We start from the raw sequence: 19,334 nt of genomic DNA, 5'->3' as shown, positions 1-19,334 counted from the left end.
CGCTCGCGCGGCGGGGGCGGGGCTCCGGGGGCGTGCTCCCCCGCACTCCCCATTGGGCGCCGGGCGTCACGTGCCCGCCGCCTCCTGATTGGTGCGCGGTCTCGGGCGGGCGGGGCTTGGGATGCCGCCGGCAGGCGGAGCTCGGCTCGCGGGGCCGACTCTCGGCGGACGCCCGCGCCAGGTAGTGCGGCCCGCCCGGGGCTCCCCGCACGCGTCCCCCTCGCCCCCTTCCCGCCCGGGGGTCGCCGAGCCCTCCGCGGGGGGCGAGTGCTGCCCTGGGTGGAGGGGGTCCCACCTGCCGCCGTGGACATCCGTCCAAGTGCTGCCCTGGCTGGGGGGGGGTCCCCCATCCTGCCCTAGGGTGCGTACCTCCTGCACTGCAGGTCCCCTGGGGGTCCTCATATCCTCCCCCAGGGATCCCACCTCCTGCCTTGGGCATCCAAGTGCTGCCCTGGCTGGGGGGGGATCCCCCATCCTGCCCTAGGGTGCGTACCTCCTGCACTGCAGGTCCCCTAGGGGGTCCTCATATCCTGCCCCAGGGGTCACATCTTGCCGTGGACATCCGTCCAAGTGATGCCCTGGGTAGAGGGGAGGTCCCCCATCCTGCTCTACGGTGCGTACCTCCTGCACTGCAGGTCCCCTGGGGGTCCTCATATCCTCCCCCAGGGATCCCACCTCCTGCCTTGGGCATCCAAGTGCTGCCCTGGGTGGAGGGGGGGTCACCCCATCCTACCCTAGGGTGCGTACATCCTGCACTGCAGCTCCCCTGGGGAGTCTTCATATCCTGCCCCAGTGGTCACATCCTGCCTGGGACATCCATCCAAGTGATGCCCTGGCTGGCGGGGGGTCCCCCATCCTGCCCTAGGGTGCGTACCTCCTGCACTGCAGGTCCCCTGGGGAGTCCTCATATCCTCCCCCAGGGATCCCACATCCTGCCTTGGGCATCCGAGTGCTGCCCTTGGTGGAGGGGGGGGTCCCCCATCCTGCTCTAGGGTGCACTGCAGGTCCCATGGGGAAGGGATTCTCATATCCTCCCCGAGGGGTCCCACATCCCATCCTGCCTTAGACATCCATCAAAGTGCTGCCCTGGGGGGGGGGTCCCCCATCCTGCCCTAGGGTGCATACATCCTCCATTGCAGGTCCCCTGGGGAGTCCTCATATCCTCCCCCAGGGGTCCCACATCCTGCCTTGGACATCCATCCAAGTGCTGCCCTGCATGGAGCGGGGGGTCCCACATCCTGCCTTGCAGGTCTGAAAGCCCCCAGGGATCTGGCACCTTGCCTTAAGGGGTGCAAGTGCTGCCCTGGGGGTCCCAGACACTTCCCTGGCTTCACATCTGAACCATTCCCCGGGGGTCCTGAAGTCTGAGATAGGATCTGGAGCCTGGCTGAGGAGTGGGGACTGCTTAGAGATTCCGAATTTAGCCTGGGGGGTCATGAAGTCTATGTTGGTAATCCAGGTGAGGCACTGGGGGTTCAGGCCTCAGAGGTTCAGGCCCTGGGCTTTGAACCAGCCATCGGGGTCCGCAACTCTGCCTTGGAGATTCTGACCTGGCCGCAGGGGTTCCATAGCCAGGACTGTGACCCAGGGGCCCTAGACCCCGCTTTGGGGAGATGAGCAGAGCCTCGGGAGGCCTGAACCCTGCCGTGGGAATCTTGTCCCATCCCTGGGGGTCTGGAACCCTGCCTTGGGGGCCCCACACCCTGCCTCGGGGATCCGAGCCAGTCCCTAGGAGTCTCATTTTTCCTAGCACGTCTGAGTCCATCACTGCTATGGGGGTATGATTCCTGTACTCTGCCTTGGGCGTGGGATGGTGACTTGGGGCATCCCCAGTGCGGCTTGGGGTTCGACTCCGGCCTGGGCGGGGTTCAGAAGTCTGTGCTGGTACTGGCCTGCATGTGACCCTAGGGGTCCCAGGTCCCGTTTGGGGACCAACACGTGGCAGGTAAGTGGTGTGCAGCATGATTGCAGAGTCTGCTGGGTCCAGGCAGAGAGAGCAGGGCTGTTCCAAAGGAGCGCGCCTCCCGTTCGGGCCCTTCTTTATAGTCTCCAGGGAAGATCCAAACGCGCGCGGTGTTGAAAGGGTCACGTGGGTGCCCGCTGTCACGAGGAGGTTCTTGTTTTCACAGAGGAGCAGTTTTAATGGAAACGTTCCCTTTTAAGTGTGTGCAGGATGCCGCGGCCTTTCTGCTGTTTAGAGAGAGGATGTGAAAGCTCCGCACTGTGACACGTAGCACGGGGCAGACACCCGGGGACCACGGGGGCCGTAGCCTGGGCGGCACCTCCGTTCCTACGTACGGGCAGTAAGGGCACCCCGGACATGGTGTCACCGGGCAGGCCTGTGGTCCGCGTGGCCCCAAGTCACGCGAGCAAGCTGAGCAGGACTGAGCTGAGACATCGGTCCCTCGGCACACGGAAAACGGGCAAACTCAGCCCCGACGGGCCGTCCTTCCCGGTGCCGTCCCCATCCCCGTGTGGATGGAACAGAGACGGGATTAAAACTTGCAGCCGGGGCAGGTCCCCCAGCCCTCTGCTGTGTCGCACGGCTCCAGGCCTGCAGGGATGAGGGAGTCCGGGGAAATGCCACCGGGTCGTGGGTCCCCCAGGAGCTGGCTCTGGGAAGCGGGAGGCCCGTGGGCAGGGCAGGCCAGCGGAGAGCGCTCGGGAGCCTGCTGTGGTCCTGCAACGCCACCTGGCGTGAGGTCCGGGCAGGTCCCCGCGCGCAAGCCCTGCCTCCTCGGGAGAGGGGAGCGTGTGGCTGGGGGAGAAGCGCCAGCGAGCGTGTGCGGGCCGGGCCGGGCCGGGCGCTGGCTCCCCGCGGCTCGCGCCCTCTCGGGGGCCTCGGGCCGCATCCCGGCCACATCCCGGCTGCATCCCGCCCGCGCCCCGAGCCGGCCTGCCCTGCGGCCTGTAGCAGTGGCCGTGGGAGGGCCGCGCGAGGATTAACGCTTCATAATGAGGTAACGCATTTTTTAGGGCTTTGCTGTGGACCTTGTGTCTCATGGCCGCTCCCGAGGGCAGACGGTTCCCCCGAGTGAGCCCCGGATCCTGGCAGCCTCGCGTACGCAGAGCGCTCTGGCCAGTACCTCACTGGCCACGCAGCCCTCGCACGAGGGTCCCCTGTTTGTGCTCCACGGGCAGCGATGGGGATGAGGCTGCGGGGGGCGTGGGGAAGAGGGGAAGACGGGGCCCCGGGGCAGATGCGCTGTGCACGCGGGCGGGGAGGCAGCTCCGAGCGCTGGGCTGCATCTGAAAGTGTTCCATTTTCTCGATTGTCCGCTATCCGCGCTTGGGAGACGCAGCGCGGACGGGAGGCTGAGGTATATCCTGGGCTCAGACGCCCCAGACCCCGCAGGGTGACTTAGCAGCAGGCAGAGGCGGGGGTGTGATTCACCCCTCCCTCCTCCCTTCGCAGTACGGGGACCCCTGGAGCTCACGCCTTCCTAAGCCGGCCGCTCCCGATTCCTTGGCATTGTCTGCCGTTGTTGCTTCATTCCCTCTGCCGACAACCATTTGCAGAACGCGAGTGGCAGACGAGCTACTTGGCACCCCCGTGTTTGCAGTCGCGCTGTGTGCCTCCGACAGACTCGCGGGGGGGCGTGGGGGGCGGCCTGTGGCGCCAGGGGCTCCAGGCCGCCGTCTGACTTCTCTTGTGTTTTGGTGGAAGGTCTGGCCGAGAGAGGGTGAACGCGGTGGCGGTCTGTGGTGGCGGCGGCCGGGACGCTGTGTTGGTAAGTGCTCCTGCGCCGTGAGCGCGGCCGCGTTTACACGGACAGCGTGCACACGGGAGCATGGAAGGCAGTACCCGTCCCTTGTCATCCGACCGTACAGCGGTCACTGCCAAGATTTTGGTGAACATTCGTCCAGGATTTTTATTTTATTTTATTTTATTTTATTTTATTTTATTTTATTTTATTTTATTTTATTTTATTTTATTTTATTTAATTTAGGTAATGTCTACACCCGATGTGGGGCTCGAACTCACAACCGTGAGATGAAGGGTGGCGTGCTGTCCCCGTGGAGCAGCCAGGCGCCCCCTTCTGCTCTCTTTGTACCACACACCTGAGCGCACGTATGCACCTGCGTGTCTGCTCGTCTGCGCCCGCAGATAGATGCCCGAAACCTTAATTGAGAAACGCGTTCACATCATATCTATTGTCTTACAAAGTTTTAAGGCTCCGTTGGCGGAGCGGGCTGGCTCTTGATCTCAGGGTCGTGAGTTCGAGCCCCGTGCTACACGTGGAGCTTACTACAAAAAAAAGGGCAGAAACGTACGAGAAAAACAACACAGTAAGGCTGAATGTATCCTGAGTGCGGCTGGCGTGAGCACTGGCTGCGGAGTCGGCGATCCCATCTGTGGCTGTTCCGAGTGGGGCTGATAACCCCCAGCGGACACTGGGTCGTTACCAGCACCTGAGGCTGTGACTGCACCGCAGTAAGATCGCTGTTCTCTCTCTCTCTCTCTCTCTTTTTTTTTAAGATTTTATTTATTTATTCCCGAGAGATGCAGAGAGAGAGGCAGACACCCAGGCAGAGGGACAAGCAGGCTCTCTGCGGGACTCGATCCCGGGACCCCAGGGTCACGCCCTGAGCTGAAAGCAGACGCTCAACCCCTGAGCCACCCCGGTGCCCCAAGATTGCTATTTTCTGATCGCTCCTGATTTCAGAATGAAAATAAACAGCAGCCCGGCTATGATTTTGGTGTCGCACGGGCGCTGCCATGTGGAGGGTGACAAGCAGTGGTCTCCAAACGAGTGAGAACCTGCTGCGTCCATGTGCGGCACACGGGCGGGCGTGTGGGTTAGGCTGCGGCCCTGTTGGGCGCGGAATCCCAGGCCGTGAGGGGTGCTGAGGGTCGGGGTGAACGGGGCGGGAGCTGTGTCCCCAGGAGGAGTCGCTGGTGACGCTCCTGCCCGACTCATAGGCACGGAGCCTGCTTCGTGGGCTGTTCTCGGCTCCCCGTCCCTTGGTCCTGCTGCCCCCTCCACGCAGACGTGACGTGTCCTCTCGTGTACCTGCCACGGAGACTCAAGCTCATTGCATGTTTTTCCCTAAATGCTTGATGTGGAATCAATGCGTGCTGAAAGCCTGCGGTGTGACTAGGTCCACACCGTGAGACCATCACCACCATCGGGACGGTGGCACTCCGCCATCCCCCCAGTCTCGTAGGGCTCGGTCTTGCCGCCTTCGTCACGGGCGTGCCCGCTGACCGTGCCCCCTGAGCGCGGCCTGGGCTTTGTCTACACGGGCTCATGCACTACACGGTTCTTTTCCGTTTCTCTTTGGGTTTGGTGGGGCTTCTGTCCTCAGCACGACGACGTAGTTCCGCATGTGGCTGCACGGTGACACCTCGGGAGGTCACCGCCCTCGTGGCGACCAGGCTGCCAGCCCGTGGGCCCCCGGCACGCTGCCTGTGTCCTGGGGTGGGCCGAGCCTGTAGGTCGGCTTGTGACCGCGGAGCTGCCAGGAGGCCGTGCCCAGGGCTTCACACTGACACAGGCCTGTGCGTCTCGGGTAAACGCAGGGGCGCAGCGTTGGTGCACGAGCTCTGCACGGCCGAGAGTCGCCGCACTGCCTTGCAGCGTGCTCGGGCGCACACGCCGGCAGCTAGGACCGTCCGCGCCAGCACCCTCAGCTTGCGGGATCTTCGCGGCCCCCACAGCGGCCGAGCGGATTCCGTGTGCACCCAACACGAGCGCCTCCCCATGTGCGTCGTCCCGTCGGAGTGTGCTTTCTGCTGAAGACTCTGCAGGAATCTTTCACGGGTCATTTTTACTGACCTGTTTCATTCCTTGTTGAGTTTTGAGCGTTCTTTAAAATAAAATATCAGGAAACCTCCTTTGTTAGGTTTGTGCTTTGCAAGTATTTTCTCCCAGACGCTGGCTTGTCTCATCCTTCCGTCCGCAGTATCTCTTACAGCGGAAACGTTTTCAGTTTTGATAGAGCATAGTTTATCAATCATTCCTTTGATGGATTGCGTTTCTGGTGATGGGTCTAAGGACTTTAACGCCAGATAACAAATTTTTTCTTCCATTGTTTTTCTTGTGAAGGCTGTATGGTTTTAAAGCTTTTAGGTCCAGGGCGGCCCAGGTGGCTCAGCGGTTTAGCGCCGCCTGCAGCCCCGGGGCGTGATCCTGGAGGCCCGGGATTGAGTCCCATGTCGGCTCCCTGCATGGAGCCTGCTTCTCCCTCTGCCTGTCTCTGCCTCTCTCTCTCTGTCGCTAATGCATAAATAAATCTTAAAAAAATGCATAATAAAATAAAGCTTTTAGGTCCATAATCCATTTTGAGATGATTTTTGGGTAAGCCGGAAGATGTGGGCCGGAGGTCACTGTTTTCATACGGGTGTCCAGTTGTGCAGCACGATACTTAAGCAGATTATCCTTTATTCACTGAGTTGCTTTTGCGCTTTTATAAAAAGCCAGTTGACCGTATTTGTGGTTCTCCTTGTGGACTGTGTCCTATTCCACTGATGTACGGGACTGTCTTTTTCCACACAGGGTTGATTAGTATACTTTTACACTAAAGTCTGAAATTAGATAGTGTGAATCCTCCAAGTGAGTGATTTTTGCAGATGGTTTTCACTGTGCTCATTGCTCTTTCTTTCCACTTAAATGTTACACCACCTCACAAAAAAAAAAAAAAAAAGAAAAGAAAAGAAAAGAAAAAGAAAAAGAAAAAACCCAGCTCACAAATATCTAGGGAATTTATGCTGAGGTCTTGATTGGGATTTTGCTGACTCTCTAGATCATGTTGCGTTGTGTTCACTTTTTAATACTCGGAAGTCTTCTGGTCTATGAACATGGGATGCTTTTCCATTTATCTATATCTTCTTTAATTTCTTCCAGCGATGTCTTGTACTTTCCATTATTCAAGTCTTTCACCGTCATGGTTAAGCTAATTCCTAGGTCTTTTATTCTTTTTTTTTTTTTTTTTTTTAGGATTTTATTTATTTATTCATGAGACACAGAGACAGAGAGAGACAGAGACATAGGCAGAGGGAGAAGCAGGCTCCAAGCAGGGAGCCTGACGGGGAACTCGACCCCGGGACCCCAGGGTCACGCCCTGGGCTGAAGGCAGGCGCTAACCGCTGAGCCACCCAGGAATCCCATAAGTGCTCTATTCTTTTAGATACTGTCGTCTGTGTCCTCTTCTAATTCCTTTTCAGATTGTTCGTTACCGGTGTGTAGAAATGCAGCTGATTTTTGTGTGTTGACCTTGTATCCTGCGACTTGACTGAATTCATGTGTTGGTTTCCACAGTTACGTGTGTGTGTCTAGGATCACGAGCGTTTCTACACGTGACATCATATCATCTGCAAACGTAATTGGACTCATTCCGGTTTGGACGTCTGTCTGCCTTCCCTCCTTCTTCCTTCCTGTCTCTCTTTCTCTCTCGCCCGGCCTGCTTGCTCTGCCACTACTCCCACTACTGTGTTAAATACAAGTGGCACGGGCAGCCCTGGTGGCCCAGTGGTTTAGCGCCTGCCTTCAGCCCAGGGCATGATCCCCAGGTCCTGGGATCGAGTCCCGCGTTGGGGTCCCGGCATGGAGCCTGCTTCTCCCTCTGCCTGTGTCTCTGCCTCTCTGTGTGTGTGTGTCCCTCATGAATAAATAAATAAAATCTTTTAAAAAAAGCCATCTCATAAATAAATAAATACATAAATAAATAAAGTGTCACAAATGAACATTCTTGCCGTGCTCCTCATCTTAGAGGAAGACCTTGGGCCTCTCCACGTTCCCCATGGTGTTCACTGTGGGCTTTTCATAGACGGCTTTGGTTACACTGAGATTATTTCCGTCTATTCTTAGGAGGTTCTCGGTGTGTGTGTGTGTGTGTGTGTGTGTGTGTTTGTGTTTATCCAGAAGGGTACTGCGTTTCGTCAGATACTTTTTCTGAATCAATGCAGTTGATCATGTGACATGTTTCCTTAATTCTGTTGGTGTGGTACCTTAAGTTGATCAGTTCTTGTATTTTGAACCAAGCTTCGACTCCAGGAGTAAGCCCCACGTGGCTGTATCGTCCTTTACCGTGCTGCTGAGTTCTGTTTGTGGGTATTATTTTTGAGGTTTTCCACATCAGTGTTCATGAGGGAGAAATCTTTAAAAAATCTTAAATCAAAATCTTAAAAAAAAACAAAGCAGGTTTGTACAATTCTTCAGTGAAGCCGTCATGTTCATGATCTCTCAGATTTTGGTTAATGATTCAGTCTCGTACTAGTTATAGGTGTGTTCAGATTTCTTTTTTAAAGATTTTATTTATTCATGAGAGACACAGAGAGAGAGAGAGGCAGAGACACAGGCAGAGGGAGAAGCAGCCTCCACGCAGGGAGCCCTACGTGGGACTCGATCCCGGGTCTCCAGGATTACGCCCTGGGCCGAAGGCAGGCGCTACTGCTGAGCCACCCAGGCATCCGTCACTTCTAATTCTTTATTAGTTCTTTCCTTCTGCAAGCTCTGGATTCACTTTGTCCTTTTTCTTGATCCTTAGCATGTAAACTTACTTGCCTTGTTTATCTGAGATCTTTCTTGGTTTTCAGTGTCTGCATTTATAGCTATGAATTTCCCATTAGCACTGCTTTCCCAGTGTCCTGGAAGTTTTAGTGATGTTGTGTTTTCATTTCCCTTTGTCTCTAAGTATTTTCTAATTGCCCTTGTGATATCTTCTCTGATCTACTCATTCTTTGGTAGTACGTGTTTTATTTTATTTTATTTTATTTATTTTAGGATTTTACTTATTTACTCATAAGGGACATGGAGGGCGAGGGGGCAGAGACAGAGATAGAAGAAGGAGCAGGCTCCATGCAGGGACCCCGATGTGAGACTCGATCCTGGGTCTGTCTCCAGGATCAGGCCCTCAGCTGAAGGCGGTGCTAAACCACTGAGCCACCCGGGCTGCCCAGTAGTATGTGTTTTAATTTCCATAGATTTGTGAATTTTCCAGGTTTCCTTCTGTTCCTGGTTTCTGACTTCTTTCATTGTGGTCAGAGAACATGCTTCGTATGTTATGTCTTTTGAAATCTATTAAGACTTCATTTGCGGCCTAAGAAGTGGTCTGTTCTGGGGAGTGTCCGGAGTGCTCATGAGTGGAAGGTGTGTGCTGGCTGTTGCTGGGTGGAGGGCTCAGTCTATGTGTCTTAGATCTAGTTGGTTTCTTAAGTCCTTTTCGTCCTCACTTGTCTTCTGTCTGGTCGTTCTGTCCCTATTGAGAGTGGCTTATTGACGTCCCCAGCTGTTGTAGAGTGGCCCAGTCCCCATTCCATTCCATGGACATGGTATAGCTCACTGTTTCTGAAGGTCTTATTTGATTTTTTTTCATCAAAGTCTTGTAGTTTTCCTACACAGACCCTACACGTATTTTGTTAGGCTGATGTCTTAAGTATTTTGTTTTTGAGGAGCTGTCGTAATACGTATTGTTTTCTAAAACTTTTGGTGTCCAATTTTTCATTGCTTGTTTATCGAAATATGATTGATTTCATTATACTGACCTTGTATCCTGTGGCCTTGCTAAATTCACTTTTGAATTTGAGGAGAGAGTTTGTTATGTCCTTTGGGATTTTTCTACATAGCCAATCATGTCAAAATTGCCTCAGAATAATTTTATACCTTCTTTCTGAGTCTGATGCCTTTTATTTCCTTCCCCTCCTCGTTCCACGGGGTAGGACTTCCAGTACCTTGTGGAATAGAAACAGTCAACCTTGCCCCATTTCTGGCCCAGTGTAGATGCAGGTATAGGACAACCATCCAGTCTTCCATGGGCAAGGAGACTTGTGCTTCTAGTGCTTATTCATCCCTCATGCAGTGCTGCTGGCCACATGGAGCAATTTATTTTTATTTATTTATTTATTTTTAAAAATAGAGATCTTTTTTTTTTAAGGTTTTATTTATTTATTCATGACAGACACACACGTAGAGAGAGAGAGAGAGAGAGGCAGAGACACAGGCAGAGGGAGAAGCAGGCGCCATGCAGGGAGCCCGATGTGGGACTTGATCCCGGGTCTCTAGGATTGAAGGCAGCGCTAAACCGCTGAGCAACCTGGGCTGCCCTGTGTATGTTTTGCACATATTCTGCAAGTCTGTAATAATTTCAAATAAGAAAGTCTAATGTTTGGCTTTTGGTCCTTGTTATCCCCAGGACATACCACTTGCTTGCCATTCCTCCACCTTCAAACATTTACTCTGCTCCCTCTTCCCTATCCTACGTAACACTACAGAAAATGCCTTTTATAGCTTCAGATTTTAACCCAATTCTCAGACTCTGATGAGACAAGTAGGGATCAAAGATATAAATTCCTCACATGAGCATCACACCACATGTGCGTCACCGCAGTGTCTCTGGGGATGCATGTACCTTTGTAATTTTATCTTCCTGAAGGCACCTGAGAGCGTGTTCCTGACGCAAGGACTGTCATGTACACACGTGTCAATGTGCGGTTCCTAGAGGCGGGACCTGGTGTGTGTGGCGGTGAGGTCATCGTGCCAGTGAGCCAGCCTGGCCTAGCCCTGGAGACCTTGCATGTTCTCGGTTATGAAGACTGTGCCATGTGGTGATGTCATGGAGGCCCCCAGGGTGGGGATGCAGGGGTGGGGTGCTGTATGTGTGCCTATCCAGCAGGCCCTCTGTGCCGCAGGATGGCCCTCGGGGACTCACAGTGTCAGGGAGCCCTTGGTGGGTCAGATTGTAGCAGGCGGGGCAGCCTCGGGTCGGGGCAGGTGTGGCCGTGGCTCTCACTGCGTCCGTAGTGGTCCTCACGCGGGAGCTGCAGCCCACTAGGGAGGGTCAGGCTGCTATGGGGCAGGAGTACCCTGAGTGACCCCTGAGTGCTGCTGTCTGCCTATGTGGCCGCAGTTTCTGCCAAGACCCCCCAGTCTCACGGTCTCCATGACTGCCGGGGTCTGCCGTCTTTGCGCATGACCGCAGCTTCTACTGTGACCCTCTTCATCGGCACGTGAACATGACCCCGGATTCCGAGCCACCCTCCCTGTGCCCCCTGAGGCTGTGGTGGGCTCAGACCCTGGGCCCCACCCACCCGCCCATAAGGACAGGGAGAGCTGGCTCACCTGTCCCAGGAGACTGACCTCCCCCGACCTTGGTGGTCATGCGCCTGAGCTCCCCATCTGCATCCTGGGCCCTGATCAGTGGGGTGATGGGTACCCCATGGCGCTGAGGGACAGCCCTGAGCACTGGGTTCAGAATGGTTTGCAGTCCCCTGGACATGGCTGGTTCATGGCTGTGGCTGTAGCACATGGACTTGCTGTGTCAGGCTGGGCCGGGGACGCAGATGGGGACGCGGGCACAGGGGAGGCTGGTGTATGAGCAGTCAGCTGAGGGCCTGGTGACAGTCTGGAACTCTGACCGAGGTGTCTGTCCCGCAGCTGCAGTGGGTGACTTGGGCGGCATCCCTCCTAGCCTGGGGGCCCCTGCTGGGAACCGGCAGCTGTAGCGGCTACTTTGTGCCTGTGCTTCCTGACTCCTGTGGTGAGGGGTCCTGTCGTCAAGCCGGCGTCCGGTCCCCCGCCTTCCCTGACTCTTCACATCCCACGTTCTGCTTGTAGGTGCAGGAAGGACCCTCGGGGGGCCGGGATGCCAGGGGGCGTGGACCCCGACGGCGAGGGCGGCCCTCGTGCAGGAGGCTCAGGAACCAGGCTGGCCAGTTCATCTCCATGGTGACCTTGTTTGAGGTGATGACAGGAGGAGGAGCTCCAGCTGGCACAGAGCACTGCTGGGAGGGGTGCCCGGGTGGGGGTGGCGACGTGCTTCTCCATGGCAGGCCGGGCGCTGGGCGGCTCCCACCCTGGACCCTGGACCCTGGAGGCTTTCGTCCCTACATTGCCTGCCCACCGAACCACAAGCCCAGGGCCCCATGGTGCTCCCAGGGTGCTTCCCCTCCCAGTGCTCAGACACGGCGTCCCCTCCTTGTCCTCAGGCTCAGTGTCCCCTCTCCATCCGCAGACATTCAGACATGGTATCCCCCCCCCTGCCCTCAGACCCGGCGTCCCCTCCCCACCCTCAGGCTCAGTGTCTCCTCCCCATCCTCATACATGGTGTCCCCTCCCAGTCCTCAGGCTCAGTGTCCCTTCCCCCGTCCTCCAACTGGGCGTCCCCTCCCTGCTGGGGGGGTGCTGGGGTGTCTTCGGCCACTGTCACTGCAGGTGCCCGTGGCCCAGCCCATCCTGCGGTCCCCGCCCGGGGTCCCAGGTGAGCAGGGGTGGCCTCTGGCAGGTGCAGACAGGCCACGCGGAGCCAGGACTTGTTTGATGTGATGGCCGGCCGTGAGGACGTGGTGTGGCCGGGCCCCCCAGGGCGTGCCGCGGGGTCGCTGTTGTCTCCTGATTGTGACCGTGGAGCTCCCAGGACCGTGGTCCTCGTCCCCCAGGACCTCAGCAGGGCCTCCTCGGGCTCCCGGGGACACGGGGCTCCGGCGCAGGGTGCAGCCCCGACACGTCCTCGCCTTGGCTTTCAGACGCAGGGAGCGGCCTCCGGGGGCCTGAGTGCCAGCGGGCAGGGCAACCACCGGCGAGGGCGGCCGCCGCGGAAGCCACGCAAGAGGAGAGTGGCCGTCACCACCGAGCTGACCCTCTTTGAGATGGTCGCCCTGGGGAGGAGCTCCGTGCAGGTGCCGCCGCCGCCGTGGGGCGCGGGTGCGGGAGCGGATGCGGGTGCGGGAGCGGATGCGGGCGGGGGGAGCGGGTGCGGGGAGCCGGCGCGGGGTGCAGGAGCAGGGTGTGGGAGTGGATGCGGGAGCGGGTGCGGGCGTGGGCCGCGGGTGTGGGAGCGGGGAGCGGGTGTGGGGTGTGGAGCGGGGTGCACAAGCCGGTGTGGGAGTGGGGTGCGGGTGCGGGCGTGGGTGCGGGCGGGGCGCCTGGTGGGAGTCTGCGGACTCAGTACCCGCTGCAGGCAGCAGCGCCGCAGCCCCGTGTGAGCCTGCCCTCCGGCTGTCACGTATGCCCTTTGCACGTGTTCCCTGTGGCCTGGCACACACACGTGCACACACGCATGCTCAGTGCTGCCTGGCACACACACCTGATCTCACACTCACGTGCACACACATGTGGTCACCACTTCCCATCCTACACACAGCTGATCTCACACACGTGCTCACAGCTGCCCATCACATGCACCTGATCCCACACACATGTGCACACCCACAGGTGCTCAGTGCTGCCCAGCACACACACTTGCTCTCTCCCTCACACAGACACACACGTGCTCACCATTGCTCATCACCCACACCTGATCTCACACACACATGCACACGTGTTCGTCACCGCCTGTTGCACACAGGGGACCTCACACACACATGCTCACCACTACCCATCACGTGATATCTCACACATATGTGTGCTTTCATGCTCCTCATCACACACATGTACATACACACATGCTCACTGATGCCGTCGCATGCACCTCATCACATACACGTGCACACACAAGTGTTCACTGCTGCCCGTCATACACACACCTCATCTTACACACATGAGCACACACATGTGCTCACTGCTGGCTGTCACATGCACCTCATCACCTATACACACACACAAGTGCTCACTCGTGTCTGTCATACACACTTGACCTCACACACAAGTGCCCCCACTGCCTGTCACACACATATCTCATGACAGACATGCACATACACATGCTCACCACTGTGCACCATATGCACGTGATCTCATACACACATAAGTGCCCGCTGCTGCCCATCACATGCAGCTTATCCCACACACAGACACACACACACAAGTGCTTACGGTTGGCCCATGCATGCCCTTCATCACACATGTGTGCCCACACCTGCTCACAGCTGCTCCGTTACACACAGCTCATCACAAATAGACAAGTGCTCACACATCTAATCTCACACACACACACACACACACACATGAGTGCCCACTGCTGCCCATCACATGCAGCTCATCACACACAGACACACACACACAAGTGCTCACGGTCGGCCCGTCACATGCCCTTCATCACACATGTGTGCACCACTGCTCACACTGCTCTATCACACACTGCTCATCACAGACACAGGTGCTCACCACTGGCCATCTGATGCATGATCGCACACGTGTCCTCACGGCTGGCCTGTCACATGCACCTCCTCACACTCGCGTGCTCACCAGTGGCTGTTGCCCATGCAGACGGCCGTCGAGGAGTGGGTACAGTCGTATAAGGAGGACAGGGAGCTGGCCCTGCTGGACCTCATCAGCTTCTTCGTCCAGTGCTGTGGCTGCGAAGGTGAGCTGTGCTCCTGGGCACTTCTGGGTGTCCCCAAACATGGGTTCACTGGGCCTGCCTGTCCTGCCTACGTGCGGATTTAAGAGCCAGGGTGGCCCGGAGGCTCCTTTATGTGGGAGAGCTTGCTGCTTCTGTGAGCAGCGTTGTCATCTCAGAGCAAAGGATGGATTCTTCCCCAAGGGAAGATGTGCCCACGTCCTGACCCCAGGACCTCAGGATGTGACCTCACTGGGAGGTAAGATCTTTGCAGATGGAAGCAGGAAGATAGTCCTTAGGGTGTCCCTGGTCCCATGAGACCTTGTCCTTGTAAGAAGAGGGACGCAGGGGCACCTGGGTGGCACACTGGTTAAGCATCTGACACTTGGTTTCAGCTCAAGTCATGATCTCTGGGTCGTGGGATCGAGGGGTGAAGATTATTCAGCGACAGGCAGTGGGGAAGCGCTGACCTCTGCTGCCACGTGCATGGACTGTGAACACATGGTGCTCGGGGGGATGTGCAGGCACCGGACCGCACAGCTGTGACCCCTTGTGCATGAAATGCCCACAACGGGCACGTCCAGCCACCAACGGACGACGTCTCAGCGGTTCCTGGGCCGGGGAAACGAGAGGGCGCTGCCCACGTGTGGGGGGGGGCTGCCTGCAGTGGGCCCTGGTGATGGGCGCTCACAGTGAGTGTACGCACCGCCGCTGAGTGCGCCCCTCGCCCGTGCGTGCGTCACACCTCGAGCAGTCGTCCTCACCGGGGACAACCAGGGCATCCTCTGGAAGCTGCTGCGGCCACCGCGGGGCCCACCAGCCTGTCGAGAAGCCCCTGCGGCGGCCGACGGGCACCCTGTGCGTGCCTCACCGAGGCCCCACCGTGCAGACAGTGGGAGCTGCGGGTTCTGCGGCCTCGCCCCCTCTCTCACGGACGAGGCGTCACCACGCGGGAGAAGGCGGCTGGGGCCACGTGTCCCCCTTTCTTCTGCAGGGGTGGTGACGGCCGAGCTGTACCAGAGCAACCAAGGCAAGAGCGTGGTGCACAAGATGACCGAGAAGTTTGACCAGGTGCGGCGGGCTCCGTGCAGCCCGGGAGCCCGGGGCCGCGGGGCGGGAGCTGCCTCCTGAGCGCCGCTGCCCCGCCGCCCCCCGGCACGCGCGCCCACAGGCGGGGTGGGGCACGGGCAGGGAGGCCACCCCGTTTCCGGGGTGGGAGCCGTCCTGCCGCTGCTGGCTCATGTCACTGCGCACCACGTCCTCAAGGTCCGTCCACAGCAGGTGCACAACGTCCTTCCTCTTCGAGCCTGCGCCCTGTTCCGCTGTGTGAGGGGACCGCGGTTTGCTCATCGACTCGTCCTTTCAGGGACGGGCATAATTTCTGCATTCATGGCTCGTATCTTAAAACGCTTTCACAGTGCCCTCCGAGAGTCTTGTGAATCAGGTCAAAGAACAGTAACTTTTTTCTTTGATTTCTTATTTGGAACGACTAAACTAAGAAAAGGGGAAGGACGTGTAAGCTTCGAGTGTGTTCAGCAGCTAATACTCTCCTGTCTTCCTCTCACTCCCTATGTGTGTGCATGTGCCTCTGAGTCGTGCTGTGCGTACACACACGTGTGCACATGAGGGGGTGTGTGTGTGCAGGTCCATGCGTATGCATATGCCTCTGTCCAGTGCTGTACATGCACGCACGTGTGCATATGTGCATGTAAGTTTGTGTGCAGGTTCATGTATGTGCATGTGCTTATGAATGGTGCTGTAATGCTCACACGTGTCCATATGTGTGCAGGTCTGTGTGTGCATGTGCCACAGCACTGCTGTGCACACACACGTGCATGTGCACGAGTGTATGTAGGTCTATGCGTGTACATGTGCTTCTGTGCTGTGCATACATGCATGTCTACAGATGTGCACATGAGTATTATGTAGGTCCATGTGTGCATGTGCCTCTGTGCTGTGCATGCACACGTGTGCATATGTGCAGGTGAGCAAACGTGTGTGTGTAGCTCTGTGCACGTGCTGCTGTGCTGTGTGTGCATGCACATGTGCCTGTGTGCACCTGAGCGAGTGTGTGCAGGTCCATCTGTATGCATGTGCCTCTGAATGGTGCTGTGCATGCGTGCATGTGAGCGAGTGTGTGTGCAGGTCCATGCATGTGCCTCTGTGCTGTGCTGCATGCGTGTATATGTGCACGTGAGCGAATGTGTGTAGTCCCATGCATTGGTGTGTGTGCCACTGTGTGTGTTTGCCAGAACCCGCTGGGACCCCATGTGATGTTCACCGTCTGTCCCCGGGTGGGCTCCCCTTAAGCCCGCAAGCTCAGGGGTGTGGGGAGCCCAGGCCTTCAGTTGTGGGGGACACCCCTGCTGTTCTTCTGGCCTCCACATCCCAAAACTTAGGTCCTTCCTTTGGGTCACTCGGCGTGGCCCTGACTCAGATTGTGCCTCTTCTTCGGGGAGCCCCCGTCGTGGATCGGGGTCGTGTTCAGTCTCCCCCACCTCAGAAGCAGCAGTGGTGGCTCTGCCAGCCCCCCACCCTGCCTCCGTCGCGGGAGACCCTGTGCCTTCCAAGGAGCAGGACACTCTCCGGGGAAATGCCGTGCGTGCAGGGCCCACAGCAGGCGGGTGACACACGTACTGGCCGTAGGGCATGCACCAGGGGAGCGCGAGCAGCACACGCCCCCGCCCCCCCGCCGAGTGGCATCTGTGCCGAGTGGCATCTGTGCCGTGCCTTCTCCCCTGCCTGGCCTCCAGGGAGATGCAGTGTGTGTTCTGGGCGTGAGCCCGTGAACCCAAGGGCTGCGCCCCGTGGCCGCTGTACGTTCCCGCCCCTCCCAAGGGTGCTGGCGTGAGGGCGGACGTGGACTCCTGCCTAGAGGAGGGCACGCGCGCTGTCGGCCGCCCGGAGCAGGGCCCCCTCCGCCACGGGCCTCGGCCGCCGGGGGGTCGGAAGTGCTCCGAGCGCCCGTGCTGCACGGGCCTGGCCCGCCGGAGCCAGTCGGGTGCCCCGGGGACGCTGCACGTCACCGCCGCTTCTCTGTTCTTGCAGGAGACCGGGCTGTACTACAAGAAGTTTCTGGCTTACCCCTGGATCCTGACCATCATGTGGCCAGAGAAGCTGGTAACACGCTTTGCGGAGTTTCAGAACGGGGCGGTTCCGCGTGGTTTCCTGCCGAGCCCCACGTCTGCGGAGCTCGTGTCGGGTTCCCCGTGCGGGGCGGGCGCCCTGGTCGTGGACGAGGGGCCACGGCGTGTGCCGGGTAGCGCTAGGCGGGCCCCGCTGCCCGGGTCCTGGCGGCCTGCTGGATTGTGACCTCACCAGGTCCTGACTGGGGCGAGGGGAACTCCCCCCGACCTGACCCGTCCCGTCCACACTGGCTACAGTAGTGCTTCCCAGGCTTGCGCACAGTGCGACGGTACCTGGCGGCGCTCGGTCCACGCCGAGTACACTGAGGGCCCACGTGAGGTGGTGGGGCCGGGCTGTGTCTGTGCGCAACAGGGCAGTTAGAGCTGACTCGTCCTGCAAAAGTGAGTTCATTCAGTGAGTCCTGTCTACACTGGGACACTTAGGCCCGAGCCTGTTCTGTCTACACTGGGAATGTCTACCTGCCGTGTGCTGCCTACAATGTGCACGTATACCCGATGTGTCCTGTCTGCACTGTGTCATGGAGCCCTGACAGTGATCTGTCTACACTGGCACACTGACACCTGATCGTGTCCTGTCTGTACTGGCACATTTAGACCTGATGGTGATCTGTCTACACTTCATCATGGAGCCCTGATATGTTTTGTCTACTTTGGTCATGGGACCCTGACTATTCCATCCATACTGGTACATTTAGACTTGATCGTGTTCTGTCTACACGGGCACATTTAGACCTGACAGTGTTCTTTCTACACTGTGTCATCGAAGCCTTACTGTTCCTCTATACTGGCACATGTAGACCTCATCGTGTTTACACTGTGTCATGGAGACCTGTGTTCTCTCTACACTGGCACATTTAGAGCTGATTATATTCTGTCTACACTGGGATGTTTAGACCTGACAGTGATCTGTGTACACTGCGTCATGGAGCCCTGACAGTGATCTGTCTACACTAGCACATTTAGACTTATGTCCTGTCTACAGTGGGATGTAGACCTGACGGTGATCTGTCTACATGGTGTCAGGGACACCTGTGTTCCATCTATACCAGTACATTGGACCTGATCTTGTTTTGTCTACACTGTGTAATGGAGTTCTGACTGTATACTGTCTACACTGGCACATTTAGACCTGATCATATTCTGTGTGTACTGCAATGTTTAGACCTGACGGTGATCTATCTACGCTGTGTTGTGGAGCTCTGACAGTGATCTGTCTACACTGGCACATTTGGACCTGACAGTGATCTGTCTACACTGTGTCACGGAGCCCTGACAGTGATCGATCTTCACTGGCACATTTAGACTTGACACTGATCTGTCTACGCTGGCACATTGAGACCTGACAGTGATCTGTCTACACTGTGTTGTGGAGCCCTGACAGTGATCTGTGTACACTGGCACACTTAGACCTTACTGATATGTCTACACTGGCACATTTGGACCTGACAGTGATCTGTCTACACTGTGTCATGGAGCCGTGACAGTGATCTGTCTACACTGGCACACTTAGACCTGACTGATCTGTCTACACTGGCACATTTAGATCTGGTCGTGTTCTGTGTACTCGGTGCGTCAGCCCCCGAAGGGTGTTGTGATGCTCATGGTTGGAATGACCCGCAGTGAGGGTTTGTGTAGTGTGTGCGTGTGCGTGCAGAGTGGTTGAACAGGGAGTTGTTCTAGGGCACCGAGCGGCAACCACAGGTTCCGGGGGGGGGGGGGAAGGGGGGTGATTCGTGGGGGACGGGGTGGAGGGAGTGCTGTGCGGGGAGCAGCACAAGGAGTGCACGGGGCAGGGGTGTGGGCAGGGGCATGGAGGCGGCGGGAGGAGGGCTGTCCCCGTGAGCCCCGTGTCACGTGTGCTGCAGGAGGTGGGCGCGGGCTGTCCTGGTGACTTGTGGGCATTGGGGCGGGAAGCAGACGGAAGGCGGGGGGTGCCCGTGCCCGCAGGCCCAGCACTGCTGCCTTTCCCGACCT

At 57.6% G+C, this 19,334-nt stretch overlaps 1 protein-coding gene across 1 annotated transcript in view; it reads left to right on the top strand.

The window, feature by feature from the left end:
* The first annotated feature begins 120 nt into the window (after nucleotides 1-120).
* LOC144308438 (cohesin subunit SA-2-like) overlaps nucleotides 121-19,334 on the top strand; it is a 48,034-nt gene continuing 28,820 nt past the window's right edge. The window contains exons 1-7 of the mRNA XM_077888895.1: nucleotides 121-181; nucleotides 3,668-3,731; nucleotides 11,556-11,681; nucleotides 12,464-12,616; nucleotides 14,142-14,238; nucleotides 15,209-15,285; nucleotides 17,263-17,334. Of these exons, the coding sequence (XP_077745021.1) occupies nucleotides 11,664-11,681; nucleotides 12,464-12,616; nucleotides 14,142-14,238; nucleotides 15,209-15,285; nucleotides 17,263-17,334 (417 nt within the window). The 5' untranslated portion in view covers nucleotides 121-181; nucleotides 3,668-3,731; nucleotides 11,556-11,663. The remainder of the gene's footprint in view (nucleotides 182-3,667; nucleotides 3,732-11,555; nucleotides 11,682-12,463; nucleotides 12,617-14,141; nucleotides 14,239-15,208; nucleotides 15,286-17,262; nucleotides 17,335-19,334) is intronic.

Source organism: Canis aureus, chromosome X, assembly GCF_053574225.1.
Source record: "Canis aureus isolate CA01 chromosome X, VMU_Caureus_v.1.0, whole genome shotgun sequence".
Lineage (NCBI taxonomy): Eukaryota > Metazoa > Chordata > Mammalia > Carnivora > Canidae > Canis > Canis aureus.
This window is presented reverse-complemented; position numbering and strand designations above follow the sequence as displayed.